Source organism: Rhinoderma darwinii, chromosome 9 (genome assembly GCF_050947455.1).
Source record: "Rhinoderma darwinii isolate aRhiDar2 chromosome 9, aRhiDar2.hap1, whole genome shotgun sequence".
Taxonomy (NCBI): Eukaryota; Metazoa; Chordata; class Amphibia; order Anura; family Rhinodermatidae; genus Rhinoderma; species Rhinoderma darwinii.
Window position 1 is genome coordinate 50,620,519 of NC_134695.1, and position 25,268 is coordinate 50,645,786.

The following is a 25,268-nucleotide window of genomic DNA, read 5'->3' on the forward strand; positions in this document are numbered from 1 at the left end:
GGCACTCCCTCCGTCTGGAGAAAAAAAGGTTCAACCTGCAGAGGCGACAAGCCTTCTTTACTGTGAGAACTGTGAATCTATGGAATAGCCTACCGCAGGAGCTGGTCGCAGCAGGGACAGTAGATGGCTTTAAAAAAGGGTTAGATAATTTCATAGAACAAAAAAATATTAACTGCTATGTGTAGAAATTTTTTACTTCCCCTTTCCCATCCCACTTCCCCTTTCCCATCCCTTGGTTAAACTTGATGGACAAGTGTCTTTTTTCAACCGTACAAACTATGTAACTATGTAACTATGTAAGGTATTCACATTTTAGCTGAAAATTACAATTGTGGGTGCAGAATTACCCATTTTAGCTGCTGTTGGGTTTCTTCTTGATGACAAATTTATTTCATAAGTGTTATGTTCATGGGTTATCTGGCGTACAATAAGTATTAATATCATCTTAACCATGATAAATCATTGCTTTACAGAGCTCAGGAACTATTGACGACAAAGAAAATTGCTTCCCCTGATGAGCTGCAAATGGAATTTCAATGTCTTTTTGGCCTTAGTTAAGATCTAGGCTGATAACAGAGTATGCGTATTATACCTAAAGTTTCTGGTAAATAAATCCCACAGGCAATTATATTCAACTCTACTAAATTAAAGTGCTAGCGTACCTGATATAGCAATAAATAGTTAATAGAATTAATAGAAATCAATAATGTATAATTACATTATCTTAGGTGTTGTTACTAAAAATCAATTATTGTCCCCATCAATAATATTATGTTAGCAAAATATTGACTCTCACCTACTCGACCCTTCACTCATGAAAAGAACTGACAGACATTTCACCAATACTGTAAAGCACGTTGCGCTTCTTTGACTCCTTCTTTCTATTCCTTCATGCCCCCGTCTGTGTTTAGGACTTGTCTCCTGCCTGTAAATTAATTATATCAGCCTTGCAAGTCCCAGGGAAAGGGTTGATCTGTTTACATATTGTGTAGGGTAGGGATGGATCTAGGAATAACAGGGATTCTCTTAAAGGGACATGGTTCAAGACTTAAAGTACCGTTTAGAATCATATAGCAAATCAAACTACTTATTGAGAAGTTATTAAGTTTCCTTCTTCCCAGTTTTGTATTATCTATTATATAATTGTCTTGGGTTGTTTAATTGTGTTTCTCTTTTAGAATAAATGCCTGTCATTTTTCATTGAACAGTAAATAGTAGGTACTTGAGACATCAATAGATTACACTCTATTATTTTGTGTGTAATTAGGTCATTTTATACCTAACTAGCTGCAAATTACAGCGTGCATGGGCCCAAAAAGGCCATCAATCTAATGGACAATGTCCCGAATAATCAGGCTGTTTGACATTACAGTTAAATGACTAGATGCATTAAAATTGGCTAAATACATGTTTCATTAGTTTACTGTTTTTGGATTTTCTTTAGTTTAGGATGTAGAATTCAAAAGAGTATTAGTACGTCCCATTAGTACGTTCAAACCGTGGGACCTGACAAAGAGTAAAATATGAATACTTATAATAATCATTGAAGCACATCTCAAGTGAAAAATAATACTTCACAGTCCATTTAGATCATCACGTACAGGACTTTTGCGTAGTCTTTCCCTTCAAAGCTCAGCCGTTTGTGCTGCAGATCTCTCCTTCCCCCTAATTTACAGGAAGTTGTTATCATTGCCTACCATGTAACAGATACAGTGGAGCTGCATCCCAGTCATGGTCACTGTTTCCACAAGCCTGCTAGCTCACATTACACTTTCCCCTCGTACACCTGCTCTCACACTGGACTTTATTAGCTAGCAAGTTTCCTTTAAAGATACAAAAAATGCTTGTAATTCCATATTTGACTGAAATATTCAAGTTATTTTAGCTATCTTTCTATCAATTCATCTATCTAGGCATCTATCATTCTATTTAGCTGTAAAAAAAAAAGAAGGGCATTCAAATGAATTTCAAATACCACGCATTTCAACATTTCAAATTTTATATTCCCACAGCTTAGTTGGCAGCCTAAACTGACTAAAGACTATGGTAAACTGCGGTGTGCAGCAAGCTACTGACAGAATTTAAAGGTGCTTTTTCACGGCCAGATTTCCTGGCCAATAAACGAGCGCTGATCAACCGATACATGACGTCGATTGGTGCTCGTTAGCTATATTTACATGAAGCAATGATTGGAATTTATGGGGAAGAGCGATCATTTTATCTATACATTGTTTACACAGGAAAATGTGCTGCCGACTAGCGACCATCGTTTGGCCGCACAAAAGATGCAAACAGCCAATGAACGAGCAATTACACAGGACAATTATCAGGAACGTGCGTTCCTATGAAAGCTTGTTGACCCGATTATTAGCCCATGTAAAAAGGCCTTTAGGGTGAGTTTGAAATTCCATCCACTGCCAGGGGGAGCGATTAAATTAATAATAATAAATTAGAGAATTGCTCATAATGCTGTTTCATAGTAATTTATGTAACGTACCGGATGTATTTTATTCAGTTGACTGGGTGGCTTGATGAGGTTGAGAGAGAGAGAGGAATATCCTAAATTCAACACTGTACTCACAGACAACGTGTGAACCATATCCTCTGGATATACCATAAATGTCGCATTTGGGAATACCCCTCAATGCAGAAACTGATGCACCGTGATACAAGCCTGCACTAGGCATAACACAGTAAGAGTTTGGCTGGATCTTTTGACAGCCGCCTCTCTCTGAACTATTAGGATACAGGGAAGCATGTCTATGTTGACTGCCAGGTGTCTGTGCCAGTTGTGCACCCCTGGTCTAGACAGTGAAATTCATGATGGGGTTAAGAATATGTAGGTAGAAAAGGGTTTTCCACCCAGTAAAAATTGATGGCCTATCCGCAGGATCTGACTCCCGGGACCCCTGCCGATCAGCTGTTTTGAAGGGGGTGCAGCGCGCTTACGAGCGCTGCTTCCCCTTCATTTCTATTTGCTCACTGTGAATCATCGACACATATGTAGTGGCGATTCACAGGTATTTCAGCCTTCTTCTCCAATTTAAGTGAATGGGAGAAAAGGCTGCAATACCTGTCAATCGCCACTACATGTGTGTCGACGATTCACAGTAAGTAGAAATTAATGTGAAGCATGAGCGCTGCACCCCCTTCAAAATAGCCGATTGGCAGGGGTCCCGGGAGTCGGACCCAGACCGATCAGCTATTGATGGCCTATCCAGAGAATAGGCCATCAATTTTTACTGGCTGGAAAAGCTTTTAATGGTTCACAGTGATGGTATCAACATAGGGGAGGAGCTGTGACTTGGTCCAAGGAAAAAGTGAGATTATCTGGTAGCAGGTATTTAAGGGTCAATCCTGAAGAGGTGTTGGTAATGTGAGCAGCTTTCCCTGTTGACTGACCTCTTTACTCTACATTTGTTTTGTTTCGTCCCATTAGTACGTTTTTTGTCAAAGGCGCAGAGTAGAAAGAGGATGGTCATCTGAAGGCAAAGGTGCTTTAAAAATGCTGAAAAACCCATGGGGGCCTGGACCTTATGTTCAATCAGAGCGCCATTTAGAGCGGTAAGCCGCCAATACTATAATATAATAACAGCGCCAGCAAAATTGCTAAATCAGTCCCCAGTACGGCTCAGTGCCCGACGAAAGTCTTACGACCGAAACGTTGCACATGTAGCCACTGGCATTTCGAAAATATTGAAAAAATTGAAATAAATCTACGCTAAATTTTCCAAGAGTGTGCCGAATACAATTCTTTCTATCTCATGTTCAATCAGTTATGTGGTGGGTTATCTGTCTTCTCGTGACTTCAACCCAAAAGACATAGGTGTAACAATATGGGGTGCAGAGGTTACGGTTGCACCTTGGCCATAGTGCCTGAGGGGGCCCAATTGCTACTTTGCCCCGTACAAGTATTTTAACACATCACTGACATCTCATAGTTGTGTGGCCCCATTACAGATTTTTCCAATAGAGCCCTGGAGCTTCAAGTTGTATCTCTGTCAGAGATCTGTGATAATCATGATGGTGCTATCTGCAAAACTGGAAAATTGAAGCTCCTGAGGCTTAGTTTTTGAAAGTGGTGGAAGCAAATGATGCTTTATAGACATGGCACTTTCAGATGACCACTCCTATTCGGCTAATGTAATATTTACTAGTCTTGTGCGTATGTGTGTCAATCTTTTATAATTTACAATTGTGTGTGTGTGTGTGTGTGTGTGTGTGTGTGTGTGTGTGTGTGTGTGTGTGTGTGTGTGTGTGTGTGTGTGTGTGTGTGTGTGTCTTTTTTTGGCCGGGTGATATGAGTATGGGGGTAAGGTAAACAATTAAAGGGGCTATGATTTATCACATAACTCTCTAGTCAAGAATTGATTTAATTCTTAGCCCATAGTTTAGAAGATGCTTCAGCTTCAATGACGAGCAGACTTAACATTCCTTATGACAGCAAGTAATGTTTGACAGCTTCAAAAGCACCCCCTCCGCACACATGTGCCTAGGCTCTTATACAATTCAAGTTTTTTTTCTTCCTTTTATTTTTTATAACTCAACAACATTTTAAAAGCCTTACAACCAAAAACATAAACTTCACAGCCTTGGGCGCAGGTAAGCTGAAAACACAGATTATTGTGTGAAGTAATACTTAATAGAAAATCCTAGCCATAAAAGAAAAAAATAGAATGTATATGAGGAGAGTACCGAACATTTATTCAGATCAATTTAAATAAATCAGATTTCATAGAGATCTTTACTGACTTATCTGAGGAAAGCGTTCCCCTGTGCTCTCCTCCCATTCAACTACGTTTGTCAATCATATTTTCCAACAGAATTCTCTTGTCATGAGATAAGTATTACTTTTTTTTTTAAATAAAAGAAGTAAAATTTATGTAAACAGATTTTACAAGTTTTGGGGTGACCCCCTTCATCAGGATCAAAACGTGTGAATACAATGTGAGCACTTAAGTACCAATTCAAATTATCCGCATTGTTGTCCGTAACACTCAGTAAAACCTGAATTGACTTCCCTCCAGATCTAATACATTATTACCGTTCCATAATGCTGTACTCCGTCAGTTTTCATAAAACCAAAATTGACGTATCCAATCTGCAAGTACCCTACTAGACTACGACTTATAGGAAGGAAGAGGACAAAAGGAAAAGCCGGACCCACATTCCATGTGACTTTATGTAGATTATATTTTGCCTCCTTATACCATAATCATTGTATATCTGTCTCCACATTGTATAACACCACAGAATGAATTGTTACTTTAAAAAAATAGTAAGGCCCTGTTCACACAGAGTTTTTTTGACGAGTTTTTTGACGCGGAAAACGTGCCGCAAAACTCGTCAAAAACCGCCCGAAAATGCCTCCCATTGATTTCAATGGGAGTCAGACAAGTTTTTTTACCGCGAGTAAAAAAAACGCGTCGCGGTAAAAAGAAGCGGTTTCCGTCTCCAAAACCCCATTTCAATCAGTCGGAAAGAGGAAAAAAACGCCTCGACGAGTGTTTTGACGAGTTTTTGTCAAACCACTGTGCAAAAAACGTCTGCAGCAGTTTTTGCAGGAGGAATTTTCCTCCTGCAAAAAACTCTGTGTGAACACAGCCTATGATTCCCAACCTAGAAGAATGTTAATGCAGGAAAAGGACACGTTAAAACATATTCCAGTGAATGACAAGGCAGAAGTTAATGATTTCTAGTAACATTTAATTAAGAATATCATTCAAGAGCTGCAGCTTCTGCTCATGTGAATTCCATTCTATGTCTTTATATGAAGCTCCTAACTTTTATCTGCTGTACCTGCATAAATGAGGGCATTGGCCAAACTTTAAAATGTGAAATAAGAGGTAGGAGCCATTGGGGGGGGGGGGGGGGCACACAATTTATGGATATGCCTTTAAATTACTTTCTGCAGCCAATCAAATACTGTGTTTAAGTGGCATTCAATACTCTATGACCCAAGCATTCATACATATATGAATTTCATATGCACAAATATAACACGTATGTTGAGCAGAGCCAAATGTGCATGTTACTAAGGGAATTGGGGCTGAAAGCTGTACCTGAAGGGTTTTCCATTGAATTAAGCTCTGTTTGGTGCCACATTAATAATAAACTGCTTCTTTATTTAGAATTTAATACAAAATTGCATAAATACCAATTCTTAGGTACAATATTATTATTATTATTATTATTATTATTGCTTCCTATAGCTGCAGGAGTATACACTTAATAACTAGGAAGTAATTTAATGTTGCCTTCTCATGCCATGCAATAGCCTGTATTCTTTCAGTGGACTTAAGTGGACACTAATTTTTCAAACAACGTATGCTAATCTAATAGTATACCTGATATAGAACAACTTTGTAATTTACTTACTGTTAAAATGTAGTTGTTTTATCCATGCAAATTTTGTGTGAAGTTACTGCCACTAGGTGTCTCCCTTCTTGTAATCTGCAATTCACCGGGGGCTGCAGAAGGTGAGGGTGTGTCTCTTAAAGGTTTTTTCCCGCTACCGGACAACTGATGACCTATCCACCGGATAGGTCATCAGTATATGATTGGAGCACGTCCCACACGTGGACCCCGCACCGATCAGCTGCATCGACTGCCTGTGGGCACCAGATATCATTGCACATTATGCAGTGTATGGAGCAGGAAGCAGCTGGCTCTGTACGTTGCATAGCGGTCATTCTGCAGTTTACTTTTTCACTATTCACTTGAATAGGAGCAGAGCTGCAGTACTGCAGCTCAGCCGCCCTTTCCATGACCGGAGCCATCTGCTTCTGGCATGGACATCCGGTGCCCGGAGGCAGCCATAGCAGCTATTCGCTGCGTGGTCCGGGTGTCGGACATGCACCGATCATATACTGATGACCTATCCGGTAAATAGGTTAATCAGTTGTCCGGTAGTGGAAAAAAAACCTTTAAATGCCTGCCATTATAAGTCTATGGAGAGGGGAGAGGGAGCAGAGAGAGAGAGAATAAGTCAGCAACACACATGCTGCCTGTAAGTCTATGGAGGGGGAGGGGTGAGCAGGGGGAGAAAGCAGGAGCAGACTGATAGACACATAGGCTGCTAGTAAGATTTCTGTCACCCCAGTGCTGGATTCTTAGCTACACTGCTCATTACTGCTGTATTATATACTCTATGCTGCTGCAGCTTCTATATACGTATTTGTGACAGAGATCAGGATTCTCCTCTTCTCTGTTTGCGGTGTATGGCAGACATGATAGCGGTTAGGCTCCACCCACTAGCCCAGAGACAACTGAGAATTAGAGGTAGAGCCTGCAGAGGGAAAAACTGCTAAATAATGCCTTATACAGGTCATATAATGGTCAGAAATTGTGTTATCCCTCATGTACACACATATGACAGCCTATTCTAAAAAGTCACCTGAAAACTTAGGTAGACTTTAAAGATACAGTTAGGGGTGAACTATTAATAAGATGATGATGCCATTTTGGCAGATATATAGTCCATCCCTGCACTTTCCTATCTCCAATTGGGCGAGGAGCAGTTAACTTTTTGCCTCAGGCAGCAAAATAGTACCCCCATAATATGAGCCAGAATGGAGAGCTGCTTAGTAAGAGTGGTTCTGACTCTGGTGTATCAAGCCGATCCATGCATTACATATTTGAGTATTCATTTAAATGACCGGCATATATTTGTACAATTCCTTGCAACGGTTAATAAAATGAATGGCCTTACATGGCTTCCCCTGGCCATAACGGCTGATCGGGAGGGGTTAGATAAGTAGGTCCCTCAACAATCAGCCGGCTTCAATTTAAAAATGAGTGGTCTTCATGAGACAGTCCCTTTTAGGGTTAATTCCTTGACTTTAATGAATAAGACAAAAAAAAGTGCTTCAGTTATGTGTCGGATAAATATATAATGTTGTTACCGAAATAGCTCCCTAATTGAACATCTGCACAGTGATCTCAGACAAAAAAAAAAATACATTATACCGACACATCCGGAGCAATTCAGGAAAATTATGCAGCTTTACAATGAGCAAATGGTAAGACTAGTTACAGTGCAATCTAAAACCTGAGGATTTACTTGTGATCCCATTTTCAGTTTTATTAAAGGGGTTTTCCAGTCCTAAGTTATTGATGAGCCCCACTAATCAGGTATTGATGGCTCACCCGGAGGCAAGGCCATCAATTTCTTAGGACTGGACAACCCCTTTAAATCGACTGCGTTGAAGATATTAGATATTGATATGTTTGTAGAGATATGTTTGAATTCAGGGGCATAGCAATAGGGGGGGCAGAGGAAGGAGTTGGACCGGGGCCCTGGTGTCTGCGGAGACCCAAAGATCTCTCTATCCTGTAAGTACTCACCAATATTATAAATGTTAAATGGGGGCCCGTTTACAGAATTTGCATTGGGTCCCAAGAGGTTTAAGTTGTATTGCTCATAATACAAACCACTTCTAAGTGAAGGAGCACAGTCAACTTTTTGGTGGGTGCTTGTAATATACTGTAGAAGACAATGGTCTTAATGTCATGTATGCATTTTTGTGTTCATTCTGTATTATTGAGACTACCCTCCCTGCATGCACTGTGGCTCTGGATCATGAGTAAACAGTATTATTTCCAGGGCAGTTCATTTATTTTTGAACAGCAGGTGGCACCATTGTTAATAGGGTTTGAATGTACAGTTTAGAATGTAAAATGTATAAAAATGAAAGCAAGCAGAGGTCTTATTATGTGTCGAGTAGAAGAGATCATTTCTATAATACAGTCTTGATTGTTAGTATAAACTAGAGAGCTGGGGCTAGAAATGAGCCGTTCATTGTATCCTGCAGGTTTTTTTTGTATTTTTTAAAGCTGCCACGCAGTAGTGTTTAGGCACTTGCTCAAGTTCTCCTGTTCCCACAATATCTGCTGTGTCGTGTATTTGATTAAACAGATTTCTCTCAGCATGCAGAGGAAGGTGCGTGTGCAAGGCATTTACTCTGAGTGTTAATAAGACTAAAGATTTAAAGGGGTATACACATTGCAGAATGTAAGCAGGCCAAATGTTAGAAATAAAAAAATGAAGAAATAGAGTAATTATTAAGAAAATTTAGATCATCCTTGTTTAAAGAGAAGGGTCGTGTCTGCTATAACAATGAAGATGTTGCTGTTATTATTGGAATTACTTTTCTTAACATTCGCATACAAATGAGAAAGCCTTTTTCTAGGTCTAGTTTACTCTGCACTCCCCAAATCCTTGGACCTTTTCAGGCTCACTTTAGGTTGGGTACTTGGAGAATATAGGACTGATGTACAGTATCCATCAGGACATTACTTGTTTGCAGTGGTTATCCAGGATTGGAAATAGGGTCTGCTTTATTTTTCCCAAAAACAGAGTCACTCTTGTCTATGGGCTGTGCCTGTTAGTGCAGCTAATCACTATTTAAGTGAAGAAACTAGGCTGCAATACCAGGTACAGCCCATTAACAAGAGTGGCACTGTTTTTCATGTAAAATAAAGCAGACCCTTTTCTCTAATTTTGGACAACCTCTCCAAATGGCCTCGAGATTGTCCATGTTATTTAAAGAGGCAAAATGCGATTTTTCAATTCAGGCAATTATGCCTTAAAGAGTCACCGTTGTGACTCAGTTGGTATCTTGTGAGAGCTAGCCACAAATAATGACCTACCTATACCCAACACAACTTTACTGCTTTCACTATGGGTAGAGGTATAACCAAGAATGAAAATGTGATATCAAATAACAAATCTGAATTATAAACTATTTTAATTTTCAGTAGAATGTAAGGGTAACTTTAAGGTTGATTATTGTTTTGAATCAGAGCATCCACAATATTTAAATGCATTGTTGAAATATTGTAAAATATGATATAAACAATTATAACAAATTAGCAATTAAATCTGAGATATTTTTAGTCTAAACTAAATATGACTGATCGCAGCTACTATCTGATTGACTCAGAGTCAGCCAGTTAAGAAGAAATAATTATAATTACATACTTTCAAGCATATAACGTTTATTTTTCATCAAATATATTGTATGTTAATCTATTAGGTGTTGCACAGTAGACTGCGGAGACATTAATATATCATAGTGTTAAGTACTGTATGAAGCTATGCTTTAAAAGGCAATGATTGATTAATAGATGAGGAAGACTTAGAGAGCAGGGAAAATATAGTGGGGGCAGACACTGGATGAGGAGTGGGAGGGAGACATCATAAACATGTTATAAGGATTGCAATACAAGGGAGGAGTGGAGGAGGAAAATCAGTGTGTGACTGAAGACAATACATGGTGGAGGGAGGGGAGAGGTTCAAAGCATAGAGGGATAGAGCAGAATGTGAGGGAAAGGGTGAATAACGCCTTGATCTTATACAGCGCTATCAGGAAGACACAGTTCTTCTGTATTTCTCCAAAACAGCAGAGATGTACACATTAAGGTAGTGTTGTATTCATATTTAGTAAGCAAGAAGACTAAGGTGAAAGAGCAGGGCTTTGTATCAATAGTCAGCAAAGGAAGATGAAGGATCTTGGCAGACAGCGGAAACCAGCATGAAAGAATGGAAAGTTAGAGCTGTGTGACAGGAGATGAAGAGCAGTGTGAGAGGGGAGATGGATGGAGTGTGAAGGAAGAGATAGAGAGTGCAGAATGAGAAGAGAGCAGAGTAAGAGAAGTGACAGGTAGTGTAGCGTAAGTAGAGAGAAGAGAAGGGAGAGCTAGGGAGTGCAGAATAGAAGAGAGCAGAGTGAGATAAGATAAAGAATGCAGAGGAGAGATAGAGAGTGCAAAGGGAGGAAAGAGCAGAGTGAGGAGAGAGCAGCGTAAGAGGAGCAACACGTAGTGCAGAGTAAGTAGAGAGAAGAGTGAGGGGAGAGATAGAGAGTGCAGAGTAAGGAGAGAGCACAGTGAGGTGAGAGAGTGCAGAGTAAGGAGAGAGCACAGTGAGGTGAGATAAAGAGTGCAGAGTGAGGAGAGAGCAGAGTGACGGTAGAGATAGAGAGAGCAGAGTGAGGAGGGAGCAGAGTGAGGAGAGACAAAGAGTGCAGATGGGGAGAGAGCAGAGTAAGGAGTGAGAAGAGTGAGGAGTGATAGTGAGTGCAGAGGAAGAAGACATATAGAGTGTAGAGGGGGAGAGAGCAGAGTGAGGAAGGAGGAGATGGACAGGGGAGATAGAGAGTACATAGGGAGGATGGAGCAGAGTGAGGAGAGAAAGAGAGTACAGAGCAAGGAGAGAGAAGAATAAGAGGAGAGATAGAGAGTGCAGAGGGATGAGAGAGCAGAGTAAGGAGAGATAGAGAGAGCTGAGTGAGGTAGCAGAGTAAGAGGAAAGAGAGAGAGAGCAAACTGGGAGGAGAGCAAAGTGAGAGGTTAGATGGAGGGAACAGAGCGAGAGGAGGAATAGAGAGTGCAGAATGAGGTGAGAGCAAAGTGAGAGGGAAGAAAAGTGCACAGTTGGACAGTAGTGCGTTTGAGAGGGGAGATTACTAGAAAAGAGTGCGTGAAGAGATGAAAACATAATGTGAGAAGAGATAAAGAGAGGAGTGTAAAAGAGGTAATGAAGACAGCAGTGTGAGAAGAGAGATGGAGAGACAAGTGTGAAACCAGAGAGGAGAGCAAGAGAAGAGATGGAAAGAAGTTTGATGGGGCAGGTGGAGATCAGTGTGAGCGAAGAGATGAATATAATGTGAGAGGAGAGGTGGAGAGAGTAGTGTGAGAGATGTAGATATAATGCAAGGAGAGGTGGAGAGAGTAGTGTGGGAGAAGAGATACATATAATACGAGGAGAGGTGGAGAGAGTAGTGTGAGAGAAGAGATAGATATAATGTGAGGAGAGGTGGAGAGAGTAGTGTGAGAGAAGAGATAGATATAATGTGAGGAGAGGTGGAGAGAGTAGTGTGAGCGAAGAGATAGACATAATGTGGAGAGAGTAGTGTGAGAGAAGAGCTGGACATAATGTTAGGAGAGGTGGAGAGAGTAGTGTGAGAGAAGCGATGGATATAATGTGAGGAAAGGTGGAGAGAGTAGTGTGAGAGAAGCGATGGATATAATGTGAGGAGAGGTGGAGACAGTAGTGTGAGAGAAGCGATGAATATAATGTGAGGAGAGGTGGAGAGAGTAGTGTGAGAGAAGCGATGGATATAATGTGAGGAGAGGTGGAGAGAGTAGTCTGAGAGAAGCGATGGATATAATGTGAGGAGAGATGGAGAGAGTAGTGTGAGAGAAGCGATGGATATAATGTGAGGAGAGGTGGAGAGAGTAGTGTGAGAGAAGCGATGGATATAATGTGAGGAGAGGTGGAGACAGTAGTGTGAGAGAAGCGATGGATATAATGTGTGGAAAGGTGGAGAGAGTAGTGCGAGAGAAGCGATGGATATAATGTGAGGAGAGGTGGAGAGAGTAGTGTGAGAGAAGCGATGGATATAATGTGAGGAGAAGTGGAGAGAGTAGTGTGAGAGAAGCGATGGATATAATGTGAGGAGAGGTGGAGAGAGTAGTGTGAGAGAATCGATGGATATAATGTGAGGAGAGGTGGAGACAGTAGTGTGAGAGAAGCGATGAATATAATGTGAGGAGAGGTGGAGAGAGTAGTGTGAGAGAAGCGATGGATATAATGTGAGGAGAGGTGGAGAGAGTAGTCTGAGAGAAGCGATGGATATAATGTGAGGAGAGGTGGAGAGAGTAGTGTGAGAGAAGCGATGGATATAATGTGAGGAGAGGTGGAGAGAGTAGTGTGAGAGAAGCGATGGATATAATGTGAGGAGAGGTGGAGACAGTAGTGTGAGAGAAGCGATGGATATAATGTGTGGAAAGGTGGAGAGAGTAGTGCGAGAGAAGCGATGGATATAATGTGAGGAGAGGTGGAGAGAGTAGTGTGAGAGAAGCGATGGATATAATGTGAGGAGAAGTGGAGAGAGTAGTGTAAGAGAAGCGATGGATATAATGTGAGGAGAGGTGGAGAGAGTAGTGTGAGAGAAGCATGGAGTAGCTCAGGACAAGTAGAGATAGAGAATGGCATTTCTTTATTGGACCTTTACTAATTATCAATTACCTGAACATTCTCTTATGAGCACCACATCCAGTGACCATATCATAATGCATTGTAGGGCACTAAGGCAAGTCTACACAAAGTACACTCATGTTCACATATTTATGTTGTATTTAATAACAAGCCCAGTGAAATTCTTAACTCCAGATAGTAATTCCAAGGCTGAAGAGTTTCAAACATCCTCTGTTAAATCCTATATGGCTGCGATGATGACTTTACTGAAGTCAGTGAATGCTACCTTGAAATTCATTTGCACACAACAATAGTGCCTCAATAAGAGAAACACCCACAGTCCCTCCATAACAGTGCTATGGTTCCTATACAATAGTGGCATCCACAGTGCCCATGGAATAGAATAGAATTACTTACTTAAGCTCTCAGGCATACCACACAGCTCTGTGCACAGAGTTTAGGTGCCGTATGTACAGAAATATCCCACTTAGAAGCAATGCTACATACATACATACGCCATCTCATGGGGCATGCTACGATTTTTGTTTCATCGGATTAATCCCCAATCTGATATAAAAACTTGGTATGCCTCTGTATAAAATCGGAGGGATGGGAGGTACAGTTGAGGATACCTCATGCTTCTCTGTGGCAATCCTATTAGGCCTCATGCACACTCCCGTCGACGTTGAACGGCCGCTAATGGCTTCCGTGTGCAGTCCATTGTTTCACGGACCAAATCAATGCAAAGGCCGAGACTGTTCCGTCAAAAACGGGCGGGAGTAGGACCTGCCCTATTTTTGACGGAACGGCCGCACGGTTGAGACAACGGAAGTGTGAATGGCCCCATTAAGGCGAATGTGTCAGGGTGCTATCAGTTAAAACAAGGGATAGCACCCTGACGAAAAAAACTGAAGTGGGCATGAGGCAATACAGCTCCATACAAAATACAGATGTATGGCTGTGTGCATGAGCTCCTAACACTACTGTGCTGCTCACATCCTCCTTTCTTCCCTCGACTATTAGTAAATACTGTAACATCAAATTGGACGTTGGTGAGGACCTGAGCTGGTCAACCCCTACTGATGGCATCTTCTGATATGTCTCTGTGATATGTGAGAATATGTTATTGGATATATTTCCCCTTTAAAGACTGGGACATTAACATCTAAAGAGTTGCAGTTGTATTTTAACGTTACGTTACTATAAAATTTGGCCACAAGATCTGTGGAAACAATATTAAAATTCTAGCGGGCTATCAGGTAGCAAAAAAACGATAAAAGAGCAATAGATGGGAAATAATAATGGAGAGAAGAATGAAAAAGACTGGAGAGTAGAAAGAAGGAGCGCAATATATGAGAGAACAGGATGATAAATGAGAGATACAATATTATAAAGAGAAGAGGATACGCACAGGGGGGGCTGTAGTGTCACACGTCTCTTGCTTTCTAACAGGCTTCCAGCTGGCTACTGTGTTACATGGCCATATGTCTGCCCTCTTCCGTTGTCTAATAAATATTCAGAAAGCAGAGGGGGTACAGGGTGTTACAAATGGACTGTTAACCTGTTCGTGCCCTTAGTAGTTACCCTGCTTTAAATTTTGCCTTAGGTTAATCAATGGCCATCAGCCTTGTCAGACATTGAAACCTTGTTCTTTCAAGACGTTAATGTAGATGGGCAGCGCTCAGAACACAAGGGCTCCACGCTGGATTTTCAAGTGCGTTTTTATACCATTCAATCACAATCAGAGGAATCATGTCAAGGTTAAATTTGTTAGTATTCCCCATCGCATGTCGCATTATCTAGTTTTCGTTCACTTTCCTTAATACAACATCTTGCTGACATTTTCTCCTGCTCCTTCCCAGACTCGGTTTACAGTCTTGTCAGTTATACTTTCTTTATATATTCAACCCAATTTTTTCTCTCTAGTTATTCATTATCTCTCTCTTTCTCTCTCTCAGGAGCTCCAACCAGTGAGATAATTATAGTCTCTGGCGTCCTCGCCCTCAGCTTGAGTATCACTATTGTAATGTGTGGACTCTGCCAGTGGTGCCAGCGAAAACTGGTAAGTAAGCAGTATCTGTCTGTCTTGATCCTTTTTCTTATTACTCCATGTTTGCAAATTATTTGATGAGTATGCATTCATAAATTGTGATCAAAGATGACAGTAGTAGACACTATATAATGTAGAATTCTCCGATTTATTTTTTTTGTATTTTCGACTGTAACCAGTTATTAAATTAGATATTATTAATGTGTGTAGCATTGCACTGGGTCATGTAGGGGCATAGGGAATGCAAAGTTATCAGTGGCACTCAGGCCTTGGTGTCTAAGGGGTACAAGGGCTCCTCTGCCACATAAGAAGATACCAGTACTATAAGGAATCCTGCACACATTGCGTAAATGCTGCAAAATTTCCGTTCTAAAATTCTGCGGCAGGTGACTGTAGCAGCACAGTGGACAAGATGTGAACAAATGTTATCCACACACTGCGGAAAAAATTCAAGGAAAATGCATGCGAAAATTGACCTGCAGTGCGGATTCTCAATCTGTAGCATGTCAATTTATATTTCTTAAATGCTGCGGAATTTCCGCACAGAAATTTCAGACAGAAATTCTGGACAGAAATTCTACAGAATTTACACAACGTGTGCAGGTGCCCTAAATGATACATAGTAGGTGAGGGCTCTGGTACATATTTCGTGTTGGGGTCAATCCAAGGAGCTTCAAGTTACCTCTCTGGGGTCATGCAATGAATAGAGAGGACCCAAAGAAAAAAATGTTGGCTTCAATCTGCAAACCCCTGACATTTTAGTGTTCTTTAGCTCAAAATGAAAAACAAAATTGAAGAGTTTAAATAGTTTTTATTCCCCCACCCGCCCCCCCCCCCCCCCCAAATACCACTCATCTGGACACAAATATCCATCAAGATAAGAGGACAGAAACAGTTAGCAAGAGTTAATATATGTACATTTCCTCCCCAGTGTTGGCTTCATTTTGGGGTCACAGATGAGATGAAGAGGTGTTATCTTCCAGAAAGTTTGTTTACTACTGCTGATTTGGAAAAAAAAAGTCAATGTTCCCCCAAAAAAAACCTGTTTTTTTAAATGATAATCTAAATTATTTTGTAATATTTCAGCTGCATTATATATTAAGTTAAAAAGGCTGTCGGGGGGATGGTGGAGGCCCCTCAGGCCTTCAGTTTGCCCTCTCTATAATACAGTCCTGATGCTAACCTGTTTGCAACTTTAGAAGGTAGCCCAACTTCCGGGCCTGTAGGAGAGCCCATTCCTTCCTTTACCTATTCAAACATAGCTATTCATGTGTCGTCCTGCCAAGAAAGAAAGTGATCCTAATGGCTTCACATCTGTTCCAAAGAACCTAGGTAGATGTCTTTACAGGTTAATGCAAAATATTCCAGGGAAGGGTTGCAAAAATAAAATAAAAAATAGAAGTGGATTTATTCTCACAAGTATAAACAACTAAATTTTAATGACTATTCTGACTCCATGACCAGGCTGTAAGTTGTAGGGCCCTTGAGACAATCTCACTGTATATGTCTGTATTGAACCGGTACTCACACCAAGACACTGTCAGATAGCGTCAACTCAGCTGAAGAGGCACGTGGGAAGTTTCCAGAGAAGTTTATTTTCAGGCTGAAATACTTGTAAGGTACACAAACCAGCAGGTGAAAAGATGATATTTTGCCAGAGTTGAGCAGGAGATGACTACACAGTATGGGAACCATGAGGAAAGACAACTAAGCACAGAAAGAAGGGAGGAGCTATTACCTCAGAGCCTAGCTACAGGGAGATAGCAGGGACAAACTAAATAAAGCAAAGCAACTGCAATAGGAGCATATAACATAACATGACAGTGAATAGAAACCTAAGTCGAGGGACATGACACTCCCCGTCTGAAATCTTTAGATTTCACAATAAAATCAAACTTGAAAGAATGTCCTTGAATAATGTCCAGTAGTGGATCCTGGAACCTGAAAGACAAAAGGAACATGCAAACAATGACAATAGTTATAGTCCAAGTCTGTTGCCGATAGTCCACAACAGTAGGTATCCGCTTGTACAAGTTCCAAGTAAGAAACCCATCTTCGGATCGGGGAAGCCGCAACGTGCCAATACTTCCACCAACCCACTGTATATTCCAAATGGTAAGGTGTTCCAAATATAACACAGCTAGCAGCCAGCTGGGGGCTGTGTCCTTTATGTGCCTTCTTTCTTTGGAAGAAGAAGCACTAGTTCAGTGATTGGGCGGAAGAAAACTCGCACTGAGCCTCCTTTGGTCACCTTGACCTCTACCTTTCGAGTCTTTCCATCATCACTAGGCATAACCTTGGTAACAAGACCCATTGGCCATTCATTGCGATGGGCTTCCTTATCCTTTAGAAGAACAAGGTCACCTTCCTGGAGGTTAGGTCTCGACGTCTGCCATTTGTGACGGCTTTGAAGTATGTGCAAATACTCTGTCTTCCAGCGGTGCCAGAACACGTTGGACAGGTATTGTACCTGTTTCCATTGGCGTCGGTAAATGTCGCTGTGGTCAAAGATTCCCGGAGGGATTGCAGCAGTCCCGATCTTCTGGGTAAGAAGCGTAGCTGGGGTAAGAATAACTGGGGAATCAGGGTCCGAGGATACTGGGACTAGTGGCCTTGCATTGATTATAGCGGACACCTCTGCAAGAAAGGTGACCAAGATCTCATGAGTAAGCAAAGACTTGTGATCCAGCAACATGGAGTCAAGGATTTTGCGTGCAATTCCAATCATGCGTTCCCATGATCCTCCCATGTGAGACGAATGTGGAGGGTTAAACACCCATGTGCACCCATTGTTAGACAAGAAATTGTCTAACTGCAGTTCTTTGCTGGCTCCCACGAAGTTAGTGCCGCAGTCAGACCTCAGTTGCTTGACGGGTCCTCGGATAGAGAAGAATCTTCGGAGGGCATTGATGAAGCAAGAAGAATCCATAGACTCAATCACTTCGATGTGTACTGCTCGGATGCTGAGACATCTAAACAGCACAGCCCACCGTTTGCTGTTTGCGACTCCACCACGGGTCCTTCGTGTAACAACTGACCATGGGCCAAAGACATCCACCCCAACATAAGTAAAGGGCGGTTCCGTACTTAGTCGGTCTGCTGGGAGATTTGCCATTTGTTGTTGATGGTGTCTTCCTCTTAACTTATGACACTTGACACATTTATGGAGCACGGAAGAGATGCATCTCTTCATCCCTACGATCCACAAGCCGGCTGACCTGATGGCACCTTCCGTAAACTGTCTGCCTTGGTGCTGCACTCTTTCATGATGGTGTCGGACCAATAGTGTAGCAATATGATGCCGACCTGGTATAATGACAGGATTTTGTTCCTTGCTACTTAGATCAGATCTCACTATACGGCCGCCCACTCTCAGCAATTTGTGATGATCAAGCACTGGATTCAGTTCAAAGAGTGCACTGCTCTTGGAAAGATTGATACCCTTTGTAATATTGTCAATCTCCTGACTGTATACTTCTTGTTGCACACAACGGGTAATGACTTCTTCAGCATGTTCGATGTCTGCGACAGTAGGGTGTTCTTTACAGATATGCCAGCCATGACACTCTGATGTGTCCTTAGCAAAGCAGTGAGCGATATGAATTAGGTGAGCAACAGCTCGCACAATAGATGACCAATTTGAGAAGCGCTCAAAGCGATGTGACTTCAGCTTCAATTTCGGAATTACAGAAGTGAAGAGCGTGGTATTTGTAGGCCTGATTTCCTTGTCAGACTCGGGATCCACCATCTCATAGGTGGTGTTGGTAGGAATTAAACAGGGATCCTCATACAAGAATCTTGGAGGTGACAACCACATGTCACATAGGCCTGCTGCCGGTTCAGGTCTTGTTCCACGATCAGCTGGGTTAAGGTCAGTGGAGATGTACTGCCACTGCCCAGGAGTAGAAAAACTTCTAATGCGTTCTACTCTGTTGCTGACATATACATAGAATTGTTTTGTTTGGTTGTATATATAACCAAGCACAACTTTACTATCTGTGTAGAAAGCAAATGAATCAATTGCAATGTCCATTTCGTTTTTAATAACTTCAGCAATCTCTACTGCTAGCACAGCTGCACAAAGCTCAAGTCTTGGCACAGAGTGTGCAGGTTTTGGGGTTAGTTTGGCCTTACCCAGGACAAATCCACAGTGAGGCTTGTTGGTTCCTGGGATTCTCAGATAGGCTACTGCAGCTATGGCTTCGATAGACGCATCAGAGAAAATGTGTATTTCTCTTCTGATGGCAGCTGAAAGAGAGCTGGGAACGTAACAACGTGAGACTTGGAGTTGTTCTAATATTTTCAGAGACTCCTTCCATATCTTCCACCTTTGTTGTTTCTCAATAGGCGGAGAAGTATCCCAGTCTATGTTCTCGGTGGTAAACTGTCTCAGCAATTTCTTGCCTTGAATGGTGACGGGGGCTATGAAGCCAAGAGGATCATAGATGCTGTTCACAACAGATAAAACTCCTCGCTTGGTAAAAGGTTTGTCACTGGCTGACACTTGGAAGGTGAATGTGTCTTGCTTAATGTCCCACAGCAAACCTAGGCTACGTTGTATAGGAGGAACATCAGAACCAAGATCGAGGTCTTTCAAGTTGGTTGCATGATCTTCAGAGGGGAACGCTTTCATTACCTTCTGGCTGTTAGAGATAATCTTGTGAAGTCTGAGATTTGCTACAGACAGCATTGCCTGCGTTCTGGTGAGGAGATCGATTGCCTCTTCACTTGTGGGTAAGGATTTAAGTCCATCGTCTACATAGAAGTTCTTCTCAACAAATTGACGAGCATCAGATCCATACCCCTTCTCACCTTCCTGGGCTGTCCTTCTCAATCCATAGATTGCTACAGCAGGAGAGGGGCTGTTGCCGAAGACATGTACCTTCATCCGGTAATCTGTGACCTTGTTGTTGACATCATTGTCTTTGTGCCATAGAAACCTGAGGTAGTTCCTGTTGTCTTCCTTGACAATGAAGCAGTGGAACATTTGCTGGATGTCAGCCATTACTGCAACAGGTTCTTGTCTGAAGCGGATGAGTACTCCTATGAGGTTGTTGTTTAGGTTAGGCCCAGTGAGGAGCAGGTTGTTTAGAGAAACGCCTTCATGCTGAGCGCTGGAATCAAACACCACTCTGATTTGATTAGGCTTGCGAGGGTGATACATGCCAAAGGATGGAAGGTACCAGCATTCTTCTCCTTCCTTCAGTGGTGGTGCAGGTTCTGCATGATCTCTATCAAATATATTTTGCATGAAGTCTACAAAATGTTTTTCCATCTCTGGTTTCCTCTTTAGGGTGCGTTTTAAAGAGGAAAATCTCGAAACTGCTTGCTGTAGATTGTTTGGTAATTTTGGTCTTGGGGAACGGAAAGGCAAAGGTGCTACCCAGCTGTTAGACTCATCCTGAGCAAATTCTTTGTCCATAACCTTGAGAAATTCTTTATCCTCTCTTGCAAGTGCCAACTTATTGTCTTCACTTGTAGAATTGAACACTGTTGCTCCAAGACTGTCATCCCAGGACAGGAATGTGTTCATATTATCTTGGTGGTCAAGCTGCCACTTACTGTTGTTCAGCTTCTCTTTCACCCAGTAATGGTGTGGGCATGGCTGAAAATAAGTGTTGCGACCATTTGGCAAAATGTGAGTTTTAAATGAGGAAATCTTGGTAGGCTTCTTCATCTTGTCTATACAGACGTTGCCTATGATAACCCAACCTAAATCAAGGCGTTGGGCAAACGGAGCATCATGTGGTCCGTTGATTTGCTGGCGTACCTTATGTACCCTGAGAATGTCTCTACCGAGCAGAAGTAGGATCTCTGCACTCTTGTCAAGGGCTGGTATTTCTTTCGCTATAGCCCTTAGATGAGTGTGATGAAGAGCAGCCTCTGACGTAGGAATCTCATCTTTGTTGGATGGTATCTGGTTGCACTCAACAAGTGTGGGTAAGGGTATCTCCTGATTGTTGAGAGAAGCCACTATAAGTCCACTGGCTCTTCTTCCGGAGACCTCTGTAATGCCACTACAAGTACCCAAGGTGTAAGGGTAAGCATCTCCTTTTAAGTTGAACAGGTCAAAGAGTTCTGATCTTGCGAGTGAACGGTTGCTCTGATCGTCCAGGATGGTATACACCTTTACGGCCCTTTCCGGTTGACCCTTGGGGTATACGTTGACTAGACATATCTTTGCGCAGGACTTGTCGCAAAGGTCGTCTCCGCAGACTTCTGTGCATGAAGAAGATACAGTAGTAAGATTTGCTGCTTGCTCTGCATTCTCCCCGCCATGATTTATCGCAGGAGTGGAATGTGCAGGTGGAGCAGGACTGAATTGAGATGGATGGAGCGCTTGCACATGGTCCTCACAGCCGCACTCTATGCATTTAATAGTAGTTTTACAGTCTTTAGCGAAATGTTCAGTAGACGCACAACATCGGTAACATACCCTAAATTTCTTTAGAAGCTCTTTGCGTTCCTGGAGCGGTTTCTTTCTGAAGCCAATGCATTTCTTGAGAGGATGTGGCTTCTTATGAATAGGACATAGGCGATTAGGATTTTCAATCTTTTCACCTTGGTTGTACTTGTCTGGAGCTGATGAGGGTGTGGGAAGGACATCAGTCTTTTTCACTGACACTGGACCTCTGTGGTTTCTATAGTTAGAACGTGGGCTGTCGTACTTAGGATGGGGTGAACCAGGACCACTGGACTCACTGGAGGTAAAGCTTGGGTCATTCTTGGATTCTGCAATGTTCCTGATAAATTCACAGAAGTAAGAAAATGGAGGAAAGGAGACTTGCTTTTCTTTTTTGTATCTCGACCCAAGTGTAGTCCACCTTTCTTGAATATTGTACGGCAGCTTGGAAACTATTGGGTTTACCCCACGAGCTGTGTCTAGGTAACTGAGGCCAGGTAGGTGTGGGTCTGCCTTGGCCAGCTGGAGCTCTAAGAGTAGGTCGCTGAGCTCTTGGAATTTTTCATTGTCTTTGCCAGATATTTTTGGAAAACCTTGCAGCCGTTTAAACAGAGCATTCTCTATGGCTTCAGGACTGCCAAAGCTTTGTTCCAGTCTCTCCCAAGCAGCGATGAGGCCTGCAGTTGGATTCTCAATGTGGACAGATCTCAATCTCTTGACACGTTCTGTAGACTGTGGACCGAGCCACCTGATCAGCAGATCTAGTTCTTCAGCAGCAGTAATGCCAATGTCACTAATAACGGTTCTGAAGGCACATTTCCAGCCCCTGTAGTTCTCAGGCTGGTCGTCAAACCTTGTGAGGCCGGTTTTAGTAAGTTCGCGGCGAACCATGTATCTTGCAAACTCTGTCATGTCAGTTCTCTCTGACTTTGGGCAGAGTATTGCTGGCTGAGTAGTGCTGATCATATTATTTGCGGTGTTCTGGCTAAGAGACATAGGGAAATACGGGTCTGCACGGGCGTTCAATCCAGGAGATAGTTTAAAGTCCATAGGTTTAGCTACACATGGAACTGGAACTATGTGGTTGTCAGGAGTCTGGTGACTTGCTAGCATATTGGATTTCACCTGGGCGTCTGTGTAATGAGCTTGCTGAGGTGCAGGGTTCTGGTGCAATGTGGTATGTGGAGAAAGGTAAGGATGACAAATTGGTAATGCATTGTACTGACCTTGGATGCAGAATGCTGCAGAAGAATCTGTGCCCCGTTGCTCTGGAGAAATATTTGCGCTGTCAGGATCATTAGCAGCAATCACAGGTTCACTGTTTTGGCTTAGTACGTAGTCTCTTGTGCGCTTAAGAGGATCTTCTACCTCCACTTCACATACACTGATGCTGTCTCTTTCACTTCCCCTGCCAGCTTCTTCTAAAACCTTTAACCTTGCCATAGCTGTGGCATGCTCGCATTGTTTGTTTAAAGTTTCTATTTCCGCCTTTTGGCGCGCTGCATCGGCTTCCATATCTGCCTTCTTTTGCGCAAAGACGGCCTGTATTTTAGTAGCCTCTGCTTCTGCCCGCGCTCTTATGAGCTGTTCGCTGAGCGTGGAATATTTTGAAGATCTTGACTTAGAAGATAGTTTTGAACGACTGGTAGACTTAGAAATGCGAGACGACGTTTCCTGTAATTGCGCGATTCTTGCCTCTGTGTTAGACTTAATTTTGCATACTAGGCTGTCTCGTTCCAAATTAAGTTTCTGGAAGCTTTCAAATTCTTCTAAAGAATCCTTTGTATTAAGTTTCTTCAAAATGCCAACATATTCCTGGCTTTTCATTGAATAATGTTCATATGCTGTACAAAGCTGTTCTAGAGCTCCCTCTAGTGGTGAAACATTGTGAGCAGGCTGTGAGATGGTGGAGATGTGACTCAGCAATCTTTGCCATAAGTTTGAGACAGCAGAAGAAAGTTCATGTTTTGCACCTTCTAGATTCTCTGTAACCTTCCATGTAGGCTTAGCAGAGCGTTTAGCTCTCTCACTGTACTGCAGACTAGGATCCATACTTTCTTCTGACTGTAGGTACTGTTCACCTTGAGAAGACTGTGCAATGTTCTCTTCAGACATGACACCTCACAGACAGGATGTGGATAATACAGAGGTGGGGGTGCTAGCTTGCTAGAAGGGTCTATGCTGTGGGGTCACACACACTGATGATTTCTTCTGCAGGCAGTTGCTTGTCTGTGACTATCTCTGCAGGAGCTGCACACTGACTATACAGCTGGATCTGGCAGATATATAATCATCTTTTCACTATTCTGACTCCATGACCAGGCTGTAAGTTGTAGGGCCCTTGAGACAATCTCACTGTATATGTCTGTATTGAACCGGTACTCACACCAAGACACTGTCAGATAGCGTCAACTCAGCTGAAGAGGCACGTGGGAAGTTTCCAGAGAAGTTTATTTTCAGGCTGAAATACTTGTAAGGTACACAAACCAGCAGGTGAAAAGATGATATTTTGCCAGAGTTGAGCAGGAGATGACTACACAGTATGGGAACCATGAGGAAAGACAACTAAGCACAGAAAGAAGGGAGGAGCTATTACCTCAGAGCCTAGCTACAGGGAGATAGCAGGGACAAACTAAATAAAGCAAAGCAACTGCAATAGGAGCATATAACATAACATGACAGTGAATAGAAACCTAAGTCGAGGGACATGACAATGACTGTCCTATACATAGACTTATATTTGTGCTCAAAATTTGAAGGTGGTTTGAATAGATTTTCGGTATTATTCTTTGTAAAAATCACCATGGAAACAACACATGGTCACATAGCCGGGTATCACTCATAGTTCTAGCAAGAAACTCCAGGCCCTGGTGCAAAACTGACAGATGCATGCATACAGGTATAGTATAAGTACCACACAAGCTGGAGGCTTCATCTCAGGGTGTTCTGTGTCCGTCTAGCCTGTACATATTGAGAGCCTAGAAGATACAGTTTGCTGCCTAGGGTTTAATGTAGCATGGCAATACCAGTCAGGGCCACAGGTATGGGAGCTGGGTACACTTATGACCACTGAGAACCCTGAACTTATACCACGGGTGTCACTAAATTAAATCTCCCTAACCTCTACCTATTCAAATCAACTAGCCAATCTCCAGTTACAAAGTGACCACATCTTACATCTTCTCATTTGCTTTGGTCACTTCACCAGATAGACTTTACCTTCAGTTCAAATATGTCACGCCTCAAAAAGAAATAATGGACAAACCTTCTCTGATATATTTTCTGATTTATCTATTCTATAATATCATTCTTTATTAATGCCACAGTTCATTCTGTGTCAACGGTACTTGATGTTCTTTTCCCACAACTTATAACACCATGTCATTTTTAGATCCAACATTCTGTGCGGATTAATTTCTTAAATTATCTTTATTGTGGCCAGAGCTTCATTTCATCTGAGTTGTTTTGGAGAGAGAGAGAGGGAGCTCCCCTCTCATCCCACCGACATCCGGTGATAAGATCGCCGAGTGTCTGTGTCTTCTATGGCAGCCGGGGGCCTAATAAAGGCCCCCAGGTCTGCCTGTCGTGAATGCCTGCTAGGCTATGCCAGAGGCATGACCTAGCAGATGCCTGTCCGTTTTAAACGGACAGGCAGTAATACACTGCAATACAAAAGTATCGCATATTAAAGTCCCCTACTGGGACTAGTATAAAAGTAAAAAAAAGTTGAATAAAGTTAATTTAAAAAAAGTGAAAAAAAAAATTAAAAACCCACTTTTTCCCCTTACAAAATGCTTTACTATTTAAAAAAACCCACAATAAAGCAAAAAGTT

At 42.1% G+C, this 25,268-nt stretch overlaps 1 protein-coding gene across 4 annotated transcripts in view; it reads left to right on the top strand.

The window, feature by feature from the left end:
- The window catches only part of SYT7 (synaptotagmin 7), a 315,087-nt gene that overhangs the window by 117,344 nt on the left and 172,475 nt on the right, over positions 1 to 25,268 (top strand). For all 4 annotated transcript variants that reach the window (XM_075837640.1, XM_075837639.1, XM_075837641.1 and 1 more), the window contains exon 2: positions 14,941 to 15,044. In XM_075837640.1, the coding sequence (XP_075693755.1) occupies positions 14,941 to 15,044 (104 nt within the window). The remainder of the gene's footprint in view (positions 1 to 14,940; positions 15,045 to 25,268) is intronic.